The sequence below is a fragment of the Podarcis liolepis genome (genome assembly GCF_965112155.1).
Source record: "Podarcis liolepis genome assembly, chromosome: 3".
Taxonomy (NCBI): Eukaryota; Metazoa; Chordata; class Lepidosauria; order Squamata; family Lacertidae; genus Podarcis; species Podarcis liolepis.
Genome location: NC_139557.1, coordinates 19,228,861 through 19,249,339, shown reverse-complemented (window position 1 = coordinate 19,249,339; position 20,479 = coordinate 19,228,861). Strand labels below are relative to the sequence as shown.

Here is a 20,479-nt window from a genome sequence, read left to right as displayed (position 1 = left end):
TATCCTGTAATAACATAAGCCAAGCAGCCTAAAACAGCAGACAGACCCCACCGATTAAGTAATGACCACAAGCATGAAATAATACTACGGTACTGAAAACTTTGGAACATGTGATTTACAGATGTAGGGATCCAACTTCCCCCTCATTTGCACAGGTAAGTTAGCATTATATCCATCACTAAAAATCCGAAGAACTCAAGCAACATGTCACTGCGCCATTTATCAAGAACATGAAGATACAAGAAAAAATAGCATTCCACCCATGAGTCCGAACTGGGCCAAAGTATTGCAAATAAAAGAACATTACTCAAGTGGGGAACACTATTGTGGAAGAGATTATTTTTTGACAGAAAGCAAGCTTGGTTCCAGAAATGCTAGTGTCCATCAGGAAGAAACATATGGAGTTGCTTGGGCTTGTTCAGAAAATACAGGAAGCATATGTGAAGCATAAATATTTGATCCATAAAGCATTTTGCTGATCTTAGACATTCGCCTGCCTTCTGTTTGTCTTAGATAAACCATGAGTTTTCTTGCAGTTATCCTAAGAAAAAACCAAAACAAAATCGGGAAATTCTGGCGAGAGTCAAGATGGAATCCTGTGTTTGTAAGAATAACATTTTATGTGATTAAGGACTTGCGGGGGGGGGGGGCGCTTTTAGAGTGCCAAGTGTAAATAGTATAGTCTAATAAAAGCGAAACTGGGATGTAGCAAAATTGGGTGGCGTGTGGCTACACAATTTCATTTCCCAATGGTCTGTCCAAAGTCCGTTTTGGGGGCCTAATCCGGCCTGCCGGTCGGTTTAATCTGGCCCCTGTGGCAGTTCATTTTCTGGGGTAAAATACCTAAAAATACCTCAACAACTTTGGTTGGCCCTTTGGTTGGCCTCCATGGCCCTTCACTTCATCAGAACTGGCCCTCTTTGGAAAAAGTTTGGACACCACTAGCCTAAGAGAACATGGAAAGTTCTTCTGCCCATGTGAAGAAAGAAAAGAAAGTTAGATGACATCATGAGGCCACACACCAAAAAGGAATCTTTGCTGTGAGGAGATTTCTGCCCAAATTTCACTTTAGCCTAATGCAATCCACCTCTGTCACAGGCATGGCGCTAGTTCTGATGTCGGTATCTACACTAGACTTGGCTCCATGGTAGGTGGACCTCCATCTGAGCAACATGATCTTCTTGAAGTACTTCATGGTGTTGTTCTTTACTGTTACGAAGCACATGGTGTTTATCATGCTGTTGCTCATGGCTATGCATTCCACTATGTAAAAGGCGGTAAGGTAATGCTTCTCTTTCACAAACACGGTGGGGAAAAAATCACGGACGATTGTGAATCCGTAGAAAGGTGCCCAGCAGAGGACATAGGCCGTCAGGATACACATCAGCACCAGAACTGTTTTCCTCCGGCAACGGAGCCTCTTCCGGATCTGGTCCGTCTGAAAGCCCGGGACCGTTTTGAACCAAAGTTCCCGCGAGATCCTGGCATAGCAGAGGGTCATGGTCAGAACGGGTCCGACAAACTCGATGCCAAAGATGAAGAGGAAATAGGATTTGTAATACATCTGCTGGTCGACAGGCCAAATCTGGCCACAGAAAATTTTCTTTTGGTTTTTGATCATGAATAATACGGTTTCCGTCGCAAAATACGCGGATGGGATGGCAATGATTAGAGAGACGATCCAGACAACGGCAATGAGAAAGGTTGCTGTTTGGTAGTTCATCCTGGGTTTCAGTGGGTGAACGATGGCGAGGTACCTGCAAAAGACAGATGTTTCCAAATTCTTGTTAGGAAAGGCTTGCAATTAAATTATGTTAAATTATATTTACTTGTTACTGGGTAGAAATAGCAAGTCTTTTTCTTAACTCCCACCAACACTGTAATCAATATTGAGGAAATACGTTGGGCTGACAGGCAAAGGTAAAGATAAAGGACCCCTGGACGGTTACGTCCAGTCAAAGGCAACTATGGGGTTGTGGTGCTCATCTCGCTTTCAGGCTGAGAGAGCAAACATTTGTCCACAGACAGTTTTCCGAGTCATGTGGCCAGCATGACTAAATTGCTTCTGGCGCAACAGGACACCGTGACAGAAACCAGAGTGCATGGAAATGCTGTTTACCTTCCCGCCGCAGTGGTACCTATTTATCTGCTTGATTTGGTATGCTTTTGAACTGCTAGGTTGGCAGGAGCTGGGACCAAGCAACGGGAGCTCACCCTGTCACAGGGATTTGAATTACTGACCTTCCAATAGGCACAGCTCAAGTGGCTCAGTGGTTTAGACCACAGCATCACCCACATCCCTTCTTGGGCTGGCATAATATTGATGGCGGTGCATAGCCCTGCGATCGAAACCCAAGCCCCTGATCCTGGGAGTGTCTCTGCTGATGGTGCAAAGGTGCATATCAGACTTTGTCTTAAAGTATAATGACATGAAGTTTTAGAGTCATTATTATTATTATTAAAAATTTAGATTGCTTCTGGGTGATTTTTTTTTAGCAATGATTTTATTTACTGCAGTTATTTTAATGTTACTTAATGTTGTCTGTAATCTTATTGTATTGTTGCTTTACTGATTGCTTGATAGGGTAAGCACCCTAAAAGGCAAAATGATATATATATATTAAAAATACAGACTATGGCTTTAAAAAATACAAGCCCTGTGACATCAGGAAAGTGACAAGGTTATAGGGCTTACTCAGCCAATGCCCTGATTTTCTATTGTATTAATCAGTGGATCCCAAGGTCACCTGGGGCCGTCTCTTTAGATTTCAGAGTAGTGTTACAGTCGTGGCTCATCATAACGCAAGACCATGTTTTCCATACCATTTCTTTCAGCAACAATTGGCTGCAAAATACTTTCCTGCACTGAAAAATGTTGTAGGCAAACTCCTAATTATACCTGATGCTTTCCTGTAACATGAATGGTTTCCAGCACTTCTTATCTGTAGCTGCCCAGCTACTCAGATGGGAAGTTGAAACACATTCTGTCTGCATGTATTGACAGTTTGTTCTTATTCGAGATTAATGTTTTTAATCAACCGAGAATGCAGTGTGTTCATATTTCCACATGAAGGCAAACGCAAGAGGTTTGCATTGATTCCCAACAGCGTCTGTGAATTAAGGTCCTGATAGGAATGCGAGAATTCCTCTGAAAGAAAGACACTGGGAATTAAGATTGCCTGCACAGCTTTCCATAAGCATCAGTGCTTTGGTTGACAAGAGTGAAAGCTATTTTGCTTCTCTTATTCTCAGAGCCGGTGGGAGTGAGCATGAAACCTTCCTTCTTTCGATAACATCAGCGGGTGCAAAGCATTCGCCCTGATCTAGACAGGGAAATCTGTAGGAAGGAGTAGCAGTATATCAGGATTCATGTTCCCAAAGTGGGACCTCTATTGAAGTGGTTGGATGTGGCTTTAAATCAAGAGGGGCTAACCTGTGGCCTGCAGGCTGCATACGGTCCCTTAAATATTTTAATGTGGCCCCAAGGAATAGCCCGCTAAATTTGCTTCTCTTTTTTAAGCCTATTTGCTTGCTCTTTACACACACAACCCTGTTTTGGGTATCCAGATCGGGAGCCTCTTTTTACCTTTAAAGGGGGACTTGGGTGGCGCTGTGGTCTAAACCATAGAGCCTAGGGCTTGCCGATCAGAAGGTCAGCAGTTCGAATCCGACAATGGGGTGAGCTCCCATTGCTCAGTCCGTGCTCCTGCCCACCTAGCAGTTCGAAAGCATGTTAAAGTGCAAGTAGATAAATAGGTACCACTCTGGCGGGAAGGTAAATGGCGTTTCCATGCACTGCTCTGGTTCACCAGAAGTGGCTTAGTCATGCTGGCCACATGACCTGGAAGCTGTACGCCGGCTCCCTCGGCCAGTAAAGCGAGATGAGCGCCACAACCCCAGAGTCATCCGCGACTGGACCTAAAGGTCAGGGGTCCCTTTACCTTTACCTTTTCCCATTTTGGGGGCAGCATCATCGTAAGAAGGTCTTATAGCTGAGGAACCAAGAAGGAGAGATCATTCAAGACCTTCTTGCAATGGCTCTTCCAGAGGTCATTTGTTAAGGTAAAAAGAGGGCTTCGCTCCCCCTTGTTTCCTACCTCATTCAAGTGCAGCAGAATATCTCCCTGCTCCCCAGCCGATTGGTAGAAGAGCAGGGATTGGGGCTTGTGAACATATATGTATGTTTCACTGTATCATTAGTAGTATCATTACTAATATTATTCATCTCCTTCCATATCTATATCATCTATATCTATATCTATATCTATATCTATATCTATATCTATATCTATATCTATATCTATATCTATATCTATATCTATATCTATATCTATATCTATATCTATATCATCTATATCTATATCTATATCTATATCTATATCTATATCTATATCTATATCTATATCATCTATATATTGTGTTAAATGCCATCCCAATCTCCATGCAGTGAGAGATTCCAGTGGTTCCAGGCACTTACCCAGGGTTTGTGTTTCCTTCTGGAAGTGAGGATCTGCACAGACTGAAGTGTCTTTATGATATATGGTTTATTTACACATAAAAGGTAAAAAGCTAAAGGACCCCTGGATGGTTAAGTCCAGTCAAAAGTGACTATGTGGTGTGGTGCTCATCTCATTTTTCAGGCCAAGGGAGCGCTTTTCACTAATGCACACATTTTTGCAAGCAAATTTTCCCCTAACATAATGCATTTTGTATGCTATTTTCTATTATACACACTTTGCTCTAACGTTTTGCAAACATCGTTGGGCTGGAGAATTGCATTGCAAAATTCTGATGAGTCCAAATTTTGAAGGCTAGCTGCGCTCGGTTCTCATATTGTTTCGGAAAGTGCAAATTCGATAGCGCAAATTTGGCTTTAAAGGAGTACCGAAATGAATTTCTCTTCCACAAGGACTCAAGTATCCACAGATGTTGGTGAAGATAGAAGCTGAGTTTGGGTAACTGGAGAACAGGGGAAGAGGGAGGAAGTGGGGGGGGGATAAAACCCACAGGTATAAGAAAATAGCATATTTTTAATTTTTTTTTAAAAAAAAACAGATGGAAAAATGCTTAAGATGAAATATTTCAACTTCTGTGACTTTAGTATCTTAAAAATTGCTCTGCAGGTGAACTGGTAATAGACAACAAGCGCTGCATGGAAGTGACAAAGAGGATGGTGACAGTTGTTCCATCAATGCTTGCAATCGACTTCTACTAGCTCTTGAAGGAGTATCAGAATGCACTGTGATTTTTAATTCCCTTTCTAGGTTACCACGGGCCTCTTATCAGAGAATAGAATGCTACATAAAACCATTTTCAATGGAGGAGTATTAGCTGTAGATTTTCCATTGCTGTTACAAGCCTACGTTTTTATATAAAACATTCAGAAAATAAATTTCCTTGGCACAAAACATAGTTGCAAAAGTAATACTGGTCTCTCCAGAGCTGAGACTCAGAGAGAGAGAGAGAGAGAGAGAGAGAGAGAGAGAAGATTGCCGCTCTTCCAGATTATGATCCCATATTGCAAAGATACGGCCATTATATGATCACTAAACAATAATAGTCTGTAGAAATGGATTCGTCAAAGGCCATTTATGTTTGTGCGCCAACAAGTCTGCCGTATTATTGGTAATTTCAAAAGATGCCGAAAGCCCCAAAGACGCCATTCTGACCTGTCAAAATTAGGTTGTTACGCAAAGAGGAGGCAAAGTTTATTTGGCTTGGGGGCACTTTCAGTCTGTTGAATGGGATTCGACCACATGCCAGGAAATTCAGATTGCACAACCACAGTTGATTAAGAGGTCTTGTACAACAAATCTGTTTTCACTGCTTTGCACTGGAAAAAGTGCTTTGAGCCAAAATGGTCTAGCCTCCCCCCCCAAAAAAAAATCAGGATAAATGTTCAATAAGCAAGTTTCTTGGAAGTGCCCTTCAGTACAAATACTAGTTATGTGACCCTCAAGCTCCGGATGTTTTTAATGTTTGCCATCCATTTTTAAAATGGTTTTATATGTGCTGGAAGCTGTCCAGAGTGGCTGGGGAAACCCAGCCAGATGGGAGAGGTATACATAATAAAATGATTATGATTATTCTTTTTATAAAGGAGGATAGACTCTGCCAATTGCTGCGTGCTTCTGGTTCTGCTTGGCAATTTGGTATACTAATGGCATACACTATCCCCACCAGCTCCTTAATGATAATTATTGCTAGTTCCCAAGGTATCTTTTTCAAATCATGCTCAGGTTTCACACTCAGAGAGGATATTGTTTTAAAACTTCAAGATGACTAGAAATTCGTTTTTGAAATAAGAGGATGGCTGGATAAGCCACATGCAGCAAAAGCTAGCTTTGATTGCAGACGTTTGACCCCAGGACTGAAATCCTTTGCCGTGATTATGAAGCAGTGCTTCAACCTAAATTTTCTCATAAATTGAAAAAGAAATATTTTTTGCTTCTGCTGAATCATGCTTTGAATTGGAAACAAAAGATAATCCGCTGTAATGCATCCTTGCATACTCACAAGCTAACCTGCTGAGCGATTTTTAATATTAAATGGTAATGAAATGAAATGAAATCAATCCTAGGCATTTATTTATCTGGATTTTTGTTTAAATAAAAGATTAAGAGATGAGGTATTTCTTTCATGGCTTTTAAACCTGCTTTTGGCACCCCTTCTCTCTCTTTCCCCACAACTGATGGCTAAAACAGCCTGGAAAGATAGAGCACAGGGACCTGGAAGGATAATTCGTGTCCAGATCAGAGGTGCAAAACAATGGGCTGCCTGAAAAGGTGTGCAAGGAAAAGGAAATCCTTCTATCGAGTATTGCAAGCCCCAGGGCTGAAACAGGTTGCCCTTCTGCCACAAGAATGCTGATAGCCAAATGGTGGAAGGGAGATACAATACCAACTAAAATGGAGTGGCAAGCGAAATTATTTGATCATGCAGAATTGGCAAAGATGACAGGAAAAATTAGGAACCGGACAAACCCAAAGTTCAGTGCTTTTTTTCTTAAAAAAAAATGTTTAGAGGTACTCTCATTTTCCTACTCATATTGAAATACTGCCCCTCAATGAGGCCAAACTTAGATTCACAAAATGTTAAGGGGTATGAGTACTCCCAGAAAAAAGCACTGCAAAGGTTTAACAAAGAATGGGATATATACCGATTATATTTAAAAGAGCATTGTCCATATATGAAATCTTTGACATGCTTTGATTCACTTCTGCAATGTTATATGCGACAAAGATTATAGGTAATTTATGATAAGTTAAAGGTCATACAATGTGCAGACAACAAGGAAACGAAGGACGCGTACTGAGGAAGACAAGAGTCTTAACGTATGGAATGATTTTATTTTATATGTAACGTTTTCTTTGTATTTGATGGGCTTTGTTTTTTCTTTTGTTCTTTTTGTGGTGAATGGACTTAATATGCAAAATCAATAAAGATTAAATTGCAAAAAATGAAAAAAAGAAGAATCAGGTTGCCCTTTGCTGGGAAAACAGTCTGCATCATCCACTCTGCTAAGCCAAAATGTCACAAAGTCCTTTCACCTCAAGCCTCTGAGATGCTGTGAAGTGTGTACACTGCGAAGTGTGTTGCATTTTGGAGCACGATGTACATAGATTCTGAAGCGGAGAGAAGACTTGAGTGCCTAATTAACTGTTCAGTATTTAAATTGCTAATGTGTATTTAAAGGGAAAATCTGTTTGGATAATAGAGTGCATGAAATATATTCTAAAATATATTCTACAATATAGAACCAAAATACACATGCCTTAGAAGTTCACACAATTTTGCAGTGCAGTTCTCCAAGCAATCGGTGTTGATAAAAATGCATATGTTAGGGAATAGTGTACATGAAATATATTCTAAAATATATTCTACAATATAGAACCAAAATACACATCCCTTAGAAGTTCACGCAATTTTGCGATATGGTTCTCCAAGGAATCGTTGTTGATAAAAATGCATATATTAGGGAACGGTGCACATAAAAATCAATACATTAGTGAAAATAACATCCAAGATTGCATTCTCTTAAGGAAATTTGCTTGCACAAATGTATACATCCGTCAAAATTGCACATAAAAATGAGTTTATTAGGAGGAATTTGCACCAAAATGCTGAGGCTTTGGAAGAAGAAAACAAAAACAAAAATTGGGTGGAGAACTGAATTTAAGACATGGGAAATGAGAAACTGGCAGATCCCACCCTCTCTAGCTACAGGCAAACCCATTTCCAATTACCCTCCTTACCTGTCCACAGCAATCGCCAAGAGCGCATTGGTGGAGACGTAGAGTGAGACAGTGCGCAAGTAGTTGACCGAGGCGCAGAGCACATGGCCATGCTCCCAGGACAGCTGCCGGACCACATAGTAGTCCATCTCAAAAGGGCAGCAGACGATGGCCACGATGAAGTCAGAGATAGCCAGGTTTGCAATGAGAAGGTTGGTGAGATTGCGCAGCTTCTTATATCGGGCCAGGGCGGCGATGAAGACAAAGTTGCCGATGCCACAGACCAGCATGATACCAACCAGCGCCACGCCGATGACGATCTTGGCGGCGAAGAAAGTGCGGGTCTTGGTCACGTCATCGCCATCGTCCAGGGGTAGATCATAGTCGTTGTAGCTGAAGTTGAAGGGGAAAGTGTAGTTTGGGTAGGAGGAAAAGTCTCTGCTGAAGTGGCTGTATATTGCAGCAAAGTTGGTGCTCGCGAGCGTGTCGTTGGTAGCCTGCCATTCATGCCTCATGATGTTGCCCCGGTCAGTCTCTTCTTATCTCATGAGGAAGCTGTTGTGAGCTTTTGCCTTCTCAGTATCTCCCAGGAAGGTCCAGCCAGGGAAGTGAGCTTACACTTCTGCAAACTGGGATCTTTGACAGCGACCCAGCCATTCCTCACCTTTTAAAATCAGAACAGAAAAGAGAATCAGGGGGAGCAGCAAATGTATGGGAAAGCAGAGGCATTCCTGTGCTAAAGAGCCATAGATCGGGAAATGAATAAAGCTTTGGCAGCCCATGTGTAAATATTTCCAACTGCTCTGCATTTATATCACTCACAATAAATATTTGAGATGCAGTGCTTTACAGTAGCATTTTGAAATAACATATCGGGGTAGGTGAGAGAGGTAAAAACAAATATTTTCCAGGTTAGGTTATGCTCCTTCTAGTCTACCTATTTGTGTAGCAATTATATAGAGCTGGGTGAAGCTACCAGATGTTTGTGTTGTCACCAATACTGCCTTGTTAATGGCTGCCAACACAGTAACCAATTTCCTCAGCTGCCTCTCTGGAAATTGCCACTAGACTGTGTCACCTCACTTCAGAGCACATGTCATGGACTTTTCCTTCAATTCTTTTACAGTCTGCTAAGGGCTCAGAGAGAAAGTGCATCTTGTGCACTTTGGAATGTTATAAGTAATTAAATTGAGTGGAAGCAATCTCACGCCAGCAAGGCTTTTTCTTATTATTTTGGAAGTGGTTAAACAGTGTCAGATTTCCAAACTGTGCAATGGCATAAGCTTTGGTTTGGGTCAGTCAGCAAAACTGATTTTCAGCATGCATCTGAGGATAGGCTCAGGGATGCTGGGAAGTCTAGCTTTCAAGGGAGCGGAACAACAAATCTGAAACCACAAACTGCAGGGGATTGTTTGTTTTCTTGCATGTTCACATTTGTGTGTCGAGGACCCCCAAGACAGCCCCGAATAAAAACACAGTTCACACATCGTTTTGGTTTTTGGCATAATTTTGGCCACAATTTTATTGAATTACAGTACGTGAGTGGTTGCTTAGGCATTGGTTAGCGACTATCTGTTCCCACTTGGAGGTAGGAACAGAACAAACAACCGCACCCTTGCGGAAGTCAGAAAGGGTAAACAATTTTGGGGAGAGAATAAAGCTGGGAGCCAGGCTCTCCCCTCTCCCCGAATGCTCCCAGGGGCTCTTGCATGGCCCTAACCCCTTGACAGGGGGTCGGACAAAAGCATGGCGAGCCGCTGGATTCCTTTAAGGAAAAAGCCTTGCAGCAGCAGCATTGGAGGGCCAGGCACAGCCAATCCATGCCCCCTCCACCAACCAAAAATTAACAAGTGCCTAACCGCAACCTTGGGACGTGGGTGGCGCTGTGGGTTAAACCACAGAGCCTAGGACTTGCCGATCAGAAGGTCAGTGGTTCGAATCCCCGCAACGGGGTGAGCTCCCATTGCTCAGTCCCTGCTCCTGCCAACCTAGCAGTTCGAAAGCATGTCAAAGTGCAAGTAGATAAATAGGTACCGATCCGGCGGGAAGGTAAACGGCATTTTCGTGCGCTGCTCTGGTTTGCCAGAAGTGGCTTAGTCATGCTGGCCACATGACCTGGAAGCTGTACGCCGGCTCCCTTGGCCAATAAAGTGAGATGAGCGCTGTAACCCCAGAGTCGGCCACGACTGGACCTAATGGTCCAGGGTCCATTTACCTTTACCTAACCACAACCTTACATGTTGTGTCGATTTGCTACAAAGTAGGCAAAACCCAAATGGCACCAGCCAATCAGCCAAATGGTGAAATTCCTACCAGGCCCCTGCCCCAAAGCAGACAACCCCATGACATGCATAGCAAGGTCAGCGCAAACAAACCCTAAATAAAGGGAGGGTGGGCGGGTAATCCGATGTGCGCAGCAAAAAGAGGAAACTCAGCGCTGCACACAGGGAATATATATAGCACCCCCATCAATCAAATAAAATTGCAACAATAAATTTCCCCCAGCAACAACTGAAGGTGTCCAATCAAATTCATGGCCATCCAAACTAACCTGCCCAGCAACAGGGGATGTCGTGGTTGCTCCCACTGCAACACGTGCTCTCCATGAAGGAGAACCTGCTTTGGCAGATAAAGGAGTTGTATCCATGTCTGCATATCTCAATGGGCTGTGGCTCAGTGGTAGAGCATCTGGTTTGCATGCAGAAAGTTCCAGGTTCAATTCCCAGCCTCTCCAGGTTCAATTCTCCAGCCTCTCCTCGATAAAATATAAATGCTCTGAAGTTTTGTGTATGGCTCTGATTCATTCACTGAGCCCTGCCTAGGGAAAGGTTTCCCCATTCCCAACAGTGATGATGGACACCTGCAGCACTGGATGGGCGCATAAATCCTGGAGCAGTTTTTTGGCGGCAGTTGTGTGGATGCGCAATGCACAGAACTGACTGACTTGTGCAATTCAGGCTTTGTTTATAACCTGTGCATTGCTAATTCACATGGTACGTATCATTTACTTCTGTGGATGGGTCAGAAATTTTTCTTGCGTTCACAAACGTATGAGATGCGAACTTCTGAGTCTGGTTTGGTCATATTGAAAGCAACACAATAAAGGGCCACTTTATTGACGATGCAGACTGGCAAAGTGCTGCCTTTTGTCAGCTTCTCCTGGTTGGAGACCATGCCAGCTTCACCGGGAAAAGGGGAAAGAGGACAGAGGGGCATTTAAATGAGCTTTATCTGCTTAATGATTGGAGGATAAAGTATAATTAGAAATAATAATAATCAAGTGATCCCTTTCCTCTTGTTGAAAGGTTTACTTATTTACATGTAGCAATCAACACAATTTCTTTTGGTCTCCATACCCGCTTTGCCTAGAAGCACACCATCATACTTTCAAATACTCTGAACCCGTCTCTGGAAATGGACCTGTTTCTGGGTTCATAATATTAGGATGCCAAGCTGTGCGCACAAAAATGCCAAAGAGCAACTGAGAAAAGCAGCTGTTGGCAGTAGCTGTTCAACAATGTCCACTATACAGCATGACTTTTTTTTTAGACAGCAAAGGAAAGCTTGCACAACAGGGGAGATCAGCTCCCGCTTGCACCCATCGAACAGTGTTTTTCAAGAAGCACATCAGTGTTCACAAGGCAGCTGTGCTGATGGATTTTTTTCCCCCTTCCAGAGGAAACTTCTTTGGGCAAAGTTCAATTCTTTATCATGTTTCAGCCATCAGAGGTACAAATGCACGCTTACCATTTATGTTAGCAAACCTCACCAAAATGAGCCTGAAGATACTAACAACGGTGATGATTGATGATAAAGCAGCATAGAATCTTTGAGGATTTTTGGTGGTTCACGGAGACATCGGTTTTTGTGGGCAGCCCAATAAACTGATGTCTCTGAGGTCCCACAATGCTTATTGCCTTTTTGTTACTGGAGACTAGCATAAATCTTGTAATTGAAAAGTCTTCAGAATGCCAGCTGAAGCAGCTTTATCTGGAAGTAAGTTTCACGAAAAACAATGAGACCTTTGCCACCCCCACCAAGGAAATGTGTTAGGATCAGGGTGTAAATAATTTCTAGAAATCAATCCAGGACAATGTTTGGGGAGGTGTATGTGTGCCAAATTGCTGCAGAAGAACAGCAGAAAACACCCAAGCTCAAAATAAATTGATAGGTACAGCTATTTATCTATTTTAAAAAAGCAAATTAGGATTTTATACATTTTCCAAATCAGCTTCCTGTACCTTGCAAAATAATAAACACAGCATTTTTTAAAAAGTACAAACCAGACTTTACCTGTTCCAAGGCTATGCTTTGTCTCTTTGATGCCGTGCAGAGATGCTGAGTTCTTAGTGCGCTACACTCCACAGAATGCTTGCAGTCCTGCTGGAAGCGCAGCACTGAAGGTTATCTAGTGATGCTGTGCAGGACTAAAGACGGAATCGCACATCTGCCTTGTAGCTGAGAGAAATCGGAAGCCTGCCTCCCTCTGTTGCTGCATCTAAATCCTTTTCTCTGTGGGAGGCATCTCTACGCTTCCTGTGCAGATCTAATTTTAAAGAGCCAGTCCGCAATAAGTCACACACCCCTTCCCTATGTGTGTCTGGGTATGTGCGTAGACATGCATAAGATTCCGTTTCTATATTCAGAACGATCTTCCAGGACACAAGCAGAGCTCTTTATCTCTGAATTCATTATACGAAAGCATATTGCAAAACCAGATCACTGTGGGCTGCATAGATCATGGACTGGATAACTAGGCTCAATGTTGTCAGCTGTGATACCCTTCTCCCTTCTCCCTTCCCCCAAAACAACTACCCTTCTCACGGCAGTTTTGACTGTGATATGATTTCCCCAACCACAATTCTCAGAGACTGAAACCATTTTAGAGAAGCACTGAGATTTCTAGGGTTTCTGTATGTTGGTAGTCACTTGGAATATGGCGTGACTGGGCATCCAGCGTAAACTGTATTCTTGACCTGAAGCACCTAAATAAATAAATATTAGGGTACAGAATATGTATGTGAACTATGGGCACAATCCAGATGAAAACAGGCATTTTAAAAAAACAAACAAACCTTGAGAGTTATGCATATTGGCCTCCACAGTCACTTACGGACCGACTGCTAAGACCATTTTCATGGAAGACAATCTTACTACTCTCTCTCTCTTTTAATTCAGTCTTTATTGATTTAAAATCAACATAGACACACACAAAAAACTTAGAAAAAGAATAAAGAAAACAGAACAAAAAACACACAGCACATCTCTTACAAATAAAAATAAAGAAGAAAATAGAACAGTACATCGCGAATACACAAAAGGTATTTAGGCCATCAACTTATGACTTCCTTGATATGGGTTCTTTGTTTCCTTAATTACTTGCCTCTATTTTTTAAATAAACGTAGTCTTTATTAAATCTTATTTGTGTTCTTTATACCTTATTCAATTCCAAGAGTTATTCAAAGTATTCTAAAGTTTTAATGTGGGGACACTGTTCTTTTAAATATTGTCTATAGATTTCCCTTTCCCTTTTCAACTTTTGGGTCGGTCGATCTCTGATCTTTTCCGTCATATATCCTAGTTCCACATATTCAAGCAGTTTTGCTTGCCACTCCTCTTTTCTTTATTATTATTATTATTTATGTTTAGAGGGGATTCTGATTTAGTTATAATCCAGTCATAATCCCACAGATGGTAGCTTTGCCCCACTGGCTCCTCAGCCAAGCACATACACCAAAGGTCTGAACCTGCAGCTCCTCTCATACTGAGCAGGATTTCGATCGCAACAACATCTCACCAGCAGGGTAAAACTAACCTGTCTCACAACGGTCTAACTGCCACTCTTCTTTTGATGGAATTTTATCTCCTTTCCACAATCTTACTCGGCTACGAGTTATTGTCAAAGTAGAAAAAGAAATTGCAAATAACACAGAGGAAAGAGAGAAGTGTCAGTCACTTGAAAGGGCCATCGCTGTTTGGATGCATCAAGCAGTTTGGTGCAGTGTCCATGGGGGTGGGGAAATGGGGAGGGCGCAATTGCCATCAGCTGCTAGGAAGCCAGTCTCAGTGACTTTATCTACAACTGCCTGTACAAAATTGCTGTCCTCCAGATGTTTTGGACTCCCAGACTGGGGAAAGCTAATCTTCAGCAAAGCTGTTAATGCGAGCTCCATTCAAGAACAGGAATGAACAGCATCGTCCCAATGGCTGAATGGGATTATGCTATAAAACACCTGCCGTGAATATTAGGAAAACAGTACATTTCCCCCTGGTTGTGTGTGTGTGTGGGGGGGTGCTTTTCAAAAATACAGTCATACCTCAGGTTGAATGTGCTTCAGGTTGAGCGTTTTCAAGTTACGCTCTGCAGCAACCCGGAAGTAACGGAGCGCATTACTTCAGGGTTTCGCTGCTTGCGCATGTGCAGACGCTCAAAATGATGTCACGCGCATGCGCGGAAGCGGCAAAATGCAGCATGTGCAGACACACAGACGTGTCCTACGTTCTATTCAGGATGCGAACGGGGCTCTGGAACGGATCCCATTCGCATCCAGAGATACCACTGTATTTGAAATTCCATCGACCTGCTATTTCATACCTATGGCTAGCCCAGTTCCTATGGAAGAGGGAGGCAGGTGCCTCTGATGACAGATACTGAACGGTGTTGATGAGCTACAGAGCCGTTGGTCTTTTCTGTGTTCTGTCCTGCCACCTGTCAGGCTTCAGGGAATCTGATTCCTCCCATGGTGGCAGCCAATAAGCCGATAAACAAGAGGAGTTCTTACCAAGTAATTTATTCCACAATTTACATAGAGAGATGAAGGAATGCAGCCTCCCTAAGATAATGGTGTTGCTCCGAGTAAAGTCCAGCCCCCTCCATCTCTCTTATTCTATGTCACTCTTGCGTCGGCTAATTGAGCCTTCTGTCTCTGAGCTGTCTGCTCTACTACCCTCAATGCCTGCCTGGTCCAAGGACACCGAATCTGTCAGCTGTCTCTCCTCTGATGTTTCTTCTTCCTGCTGTTCCTTGTGGGGATTTTAAGGATAGTAGGAAAGGATATATTGGATAAGTATTATCCTTCCTTCACTCACGCTAGTAATTGATGTAACAGAGCAGCTTCCCCTTCAATATAACTGGAAGCTAGTTTGCAGATTCGTTTGAATCTCTAAGTTAAGATTATTTCCTGGTGTCCCCTTTAATCGCTCTTAAAAAAATTATGACACAAGAGTCTTTCTGAGTAAAGTAACAAAAGGTTTACTCACATTTCAGTTCACGATTTGATCCCTGAAAGGCAGACTTTTACTTGGCAGTTACACAATAAACTGTGAGTTCATTTCATATGGAGACTGAGCTCATGTGCTGCTGGCTGAGAGCCAGCAGATGGCAAAATTACATCAAGACAACAAAACGGCAGCAAGAGACCAGCATGGCAGCAAAAGAGCAGCAAGACAATAGAAAGTCAAAACAGACTGAGAAAATGGCTGCATGACTCGGCTCTTTTATGGAGTCAGCCAGGGCCGCACCCATCTCCCAGATCGCATGCAGGGGCAGGAAGCTCCAGACCAATGGAACAGGAAGTTACACTGACTGGATGTCCCCCTGCCTGTGCCCACTCTAGGGAAACAAGGAACGTTGCATTTGACTGCACCAACGGATTACATCCCACATTCCTCTCCCAATATTTCCCAGCTTCTCCCCTCTGTAGCCTCTGAACCTTCTGCAAACCACTGTTCTAAATCTATACTGTCTTCCTGTTCTCAGGAAGGTTCAGGAGGGAGCGGCGGCCCCCACCATTCCTCCTCAGTCCAGCCCCTGACACCACCACTGTTTAAACAATAATCAACTTGCAGACCCTCCAGCTTGTATGCACAGAACAGGAAGGGGCAATACTGTGTTCTTTTTCTCGGTTGGCCAATGCTTTGGACCAGCACAAATAAGAGCCCCGGTGGGTCAGGCCAGGGGCCCATCTAGTCCAACATGCTGTTCTCATAGTGGCCAATGTGATGACCGTGGGAGGCCTGCAGGCCGGAACTGTGCACAACAGCCTTCTCCCTTCCTGTGGTTTCTGACAACTGGCATTCAGAAGCACATTGTTTTCATCAGCGAAGGTTAGGGGTGGGTATTGCAGTCATGCATCTGTTCATTTCCCCCCTCACTTAACGATACTAATTGAACTACCCAATTAGAATCATTAAGCATTAAGATCTCCCTCCTTCCCTTCCACGATCACAGCAGGAGACAGGAATAGATACAAACATTGAATGGCAATGGCTGCTGTCCTCACCTCAATTAAATGGAGTTCAAGGGAATGCACTTTCAGCAACACAACTGCACAGTTATAATTGGTCGGCTTTGATAAGTTGCCACTTGCTTCATTGTTTTTTCATAATAGAATAAATTTGTACCAGTAAACATTGTTTAACACGTGCATGAAAGCTGATTGGCTCGCAGAGCTCCTGAACAACCATGAGTAGGGCTCCACACAATGACTGCAAAAATTGTCACCATCTCTAGTGGAGGTAGAACATAGCTATCAGTTAGGAAAGCTGTCATGACAAAGGGACAAGGCTGGCACTGTGCTCTAAACCACTGAGCCTCTTGGGCTTGCCAATTGGAAGGTCGGCGGTTCAAATCCACGCGATGGAGTGAGCTCCCATTGCTCTGTCTCAGCTCCTGCCAACTTAGCAGTTCAAAAGCATGCCAGTGCAAGTCGATAAATAGATACTGCTACTGTGGTGAGAAGGTAGACAGTGTTTCTGTGTGCTCTGGCTCCTGTCACCAGAAGTGGTTTAGTCATGCTGGCTATGTGACTTGGAAAGCTGTCTGTGGACAAATGCCGGCTCCCTTGGCCTGAAAGTGAGATGAGCGCCAAAGTCGCCTTGGATGTAACCATCCAGGGGTCCTTTACCTTAACCTTTTACCATGACAAAGGGGAAAGGGAGGCAATTGAATGAACCTGCTTCCTGCTTCCCCTTGGTGAAGCAGACCATTGGATTTTTTAAAATGTTCAATATGTGCAACCCCAGCTGCGTGACTGGAGAAGGGAGCTGAGCAGATGGAGGGAAGGAGACAGGAAGACAGATGGATTGATGGAGGAGGCTGAGCAGAACAAACTTGACTCCAATGGCTGTGGAGGAAGAACCTGGTGGAGCACAAAAAGGCATTGAAAAGCAAACTTTTTGAATTTCTGGTCCATGATCTCTCCTGGTTTCGGAGGCACTGGTACATCTCCTTACCAAGGGTGCAAGGGAGCCATTGCCCAGACTGTCCCCCATCCTGCTAGGTATACACATGAGGAATAAAATGAGTTTAGCATCAAATTATCATGCATCCTTCTCTCCATCAGAAAGAGCATTCATACTGTAAACATCAGTCCATTACAGCTGGATGCCTTTTGATATTAAAAATAGTAGGCTGAATAGATCTCTGTGTACTCACTTGAAAGGTCAATCTTTTAATTTTTTTTCATGGTGCAACAATTCTTGACAGCTCATATGAATAAACAAGAAAATGGTTGATGGGACTGGGATTGAGGAGCTGTCAGGATCTAAAAGGAACTGTTTATTTCTTCTGCCACCGGGGATTCTAATATTATGTTACCTTAAGATGAATTCTTTAGCACGCTGACGTCAGTGACAAAGGCTTCATTCCTGCCCCCCCTGCCCTCTTTTGCCTTTAGACCAGCTCTGAGTTTGCCATGTTCAGTAATTTCTGGTGACTAGTGAGATTGGATAGCTGTTTTCTGAAGGCTTAGCTAGAGATGTTTTGCAAAGGTTTGTAAAGGCAGCCCTCCAGGTGTTTTGGGCAGGTACCAAGATAACTAAGTGTTCTCCAAGTCAACTCTTGCATATTTGGGCCATAGGTGTGCAAGGCACTGTGCCAACTAAAAAATACAGAGACTTTCCTCAGATGGCTTAGAACAGTGATGGTCCTCCAGATATTGTTGAACTCCTATTCCTGGCAGCCTGAGCCAGGGATAATGGGAGTTGTGTTCCATTAGCATGGAGAAGGGACAAAAGCTGTGCATCCCTGGCTTAGACCAACCTTCTACCACTTGGTGGTCTCCAAGTTGTTGTTGAACTACAACCTCCATCAGCTCCAGCCAGCCTGGCCACTGAGAAGGGGTGATGGGAGTTGTAGTCCAGCAACAGGAGCCGGTTGGCCCTGAAGGTACAAGTAATGGTAAGGCTAGTGTTATGATAGCTAGGAAGCAGAAGGAGGAAGCAGAATATTAAATGGAAGAATGGTATAAAGAGGTGTGGGATATAGCTATTAATGATAAATTAATATGTGCCATTAAGGTAAGACAGGGAATATGCAGGAGAAATTATTTTCAGGAGAGATAGAGGGTGTTTGTAGAATTTGTACTGTTAAAACAGAAAGGTGTCAACCCATCGCAAGAGGTGTTGAAATTTTGGGAGGTTGGATAGTTACAATGGAATGGTCTTGGTGGTGGGGTGCACATTTTTATTCTTATTTATTTATGATTATTACTTTGCCATTTTTTTAAAAAAAATGTATAAAATGTAAATGAATGTATAAAATATAAATAAAAGAATGAATTAGATAAGATTAGATAAGAATTAGATAAGATGACAGGAAGGATTAGATAAGATGACAGGAAGGATTCAAAACCTGTGGGACCAGAGATTCTCAGAAGACTGGAATAAATATGTGAACTATTTGAAAAGCAAGTGTAATAAACAGATTACGCTAGTAGGATTTCCAGAAGTTTTGTAAGGAGGACTATGCGAAATATTGCAGAGAAGATTATGAAGAGAATTGTTAGTTATGGATAATTAAAAGCAATAAGGAAATTAAGAAATGTAGATTAAGTGATAAAGACTGGAAAAACTTCAGATGTGGTTGATGGACGTCCAAAACATTGTATAAGATAAGAAATTATGTTATATGATTGTTGGGAATGATATGTAAAAAATAATAAATAATAATAATAATGCAAGATTGGGGGGAGGACCTTGTTCAGATGAATGTGCTTCCAATGTGCATGATGCTTCCTGTCCCTCCACAGATAAAGGCTGCATCTACACCATAAATGCAAGGCCCATTTGAAACACGCCCACCCAGTAATCTTAGGAACTGTATCTTATTCCTGACAGAGCTACAATTCCAAGCACACTTAACAAAGAATCCCAGGACTCTTTGGCGGAAGTCATGCGCTCTAAATTACTTTAAACGTACGGTGTTTATGCAGCCACCGAGTAGGGTTATTGATATGACTGGATCTATCAGTGTATTTTAAAGAAACTGAGGTTTATTTAAAATGGCAGGTATACAAAGAAATGGCAAACGCAAACACAAATTCTTAGCTAACTGTTTTCAGGAAGCAGAATGGGTTATGCTTATTGAATGTTCTGTGAATTGCTGCATGTTTAGGGATAGCAAATTTTCTAACTAAATAGCACCAGGCAATCTAGGGAAACTGTTGATCCTTTAAATTTCTCGAAGAACTGGAAGTGGTTGTCCATCTTATTATCACGAAGAAACGACAAATCCCAGTGCACGCTAGTAATTGATATAAAACACAATTGCCATCATTTCAGTGGCATTGTTCTGAATTCTTAACATTTCAAAGCACGGGGAAGAATGCTGGTACGATATGCTGAATGCTCAATACAAGAGTGAATAAAATATATTGATTGTTCAGCAAATGTGAGGCAGTGAGGGAAATTAATGTGCAGCTGCATTATTTTGTGCTTATCCCATCAACCATAAATATCAAGTTGTCTTTCCTCCTGGTTTATTGTTTATCCACAATGCTTTCTTGTTTGTTTTTAATCTTCCTTTGTTATGCAATAGCGAAGTGCTGGTGACTTTAAAGAATTTCATCAAGCGCAACTCTGTAAATGAAATGAGACTATATTGTACAACAGGCATAGGCAAACTCGGCCCTCCAGATGTTTGGGGACTACAACTCCCATCATCCCTAGCTAACAGGACCAGTGGTCAGGGATGATGGGAGTTGTAGTCCCAAAACATCTGGAGGGCCGAGTTTGCCTATGCCTGTTGTACACTAAATATCTCAAGGCAACACGTACTATAACTTTCCCATTTGCCACCGTTTCCGGCTGAGTAGTTTGTTTGTTTTTTTAAGGAGAAATACTGTACCTCCCTCCCATTCACCAACCCTTCCACCTACCTGATGCTTTGCCTTAAATGCCTCACTGGGGTTATGAGTTCAACATGCATGGCTTTCTGCCACCCCCCCACCCCCCACCCCAAATG

At 42.7% G+C, this 20,479-nt stretch overlaps 1 protein-coding gene across 1 annotated transcript; it reads right to left on the bottom strand.

The window, feature by feature from the left end:
- Positions 1–291: 291 nt before the first annotated feature.
- Positions 292–12,892, bottom strand: LOC310703356 (prokineticin receptor 2-like). The gene is made up of 3 exons (XM_083495681.1): positions 12,528–12,892; positions 8,256–8,898; positions 292–1,757 (listed from the first exon to the last, which is right to left on the bottom strand). Exons 2-3 carry the CDS (start codon positions 8,747–8,749, stop codon positions 1,064–1,066), a joined length of 1,188 nt encoding a protein of 395 aa, XP_083351807.1. The 5' UTR covers positions 8,750–8,898; positions 12,528–12,892; the 3' UTR covers positions 292–1,063.
- Positions 12,893–20,479: the final 7,587 nt, after the last annotated feature.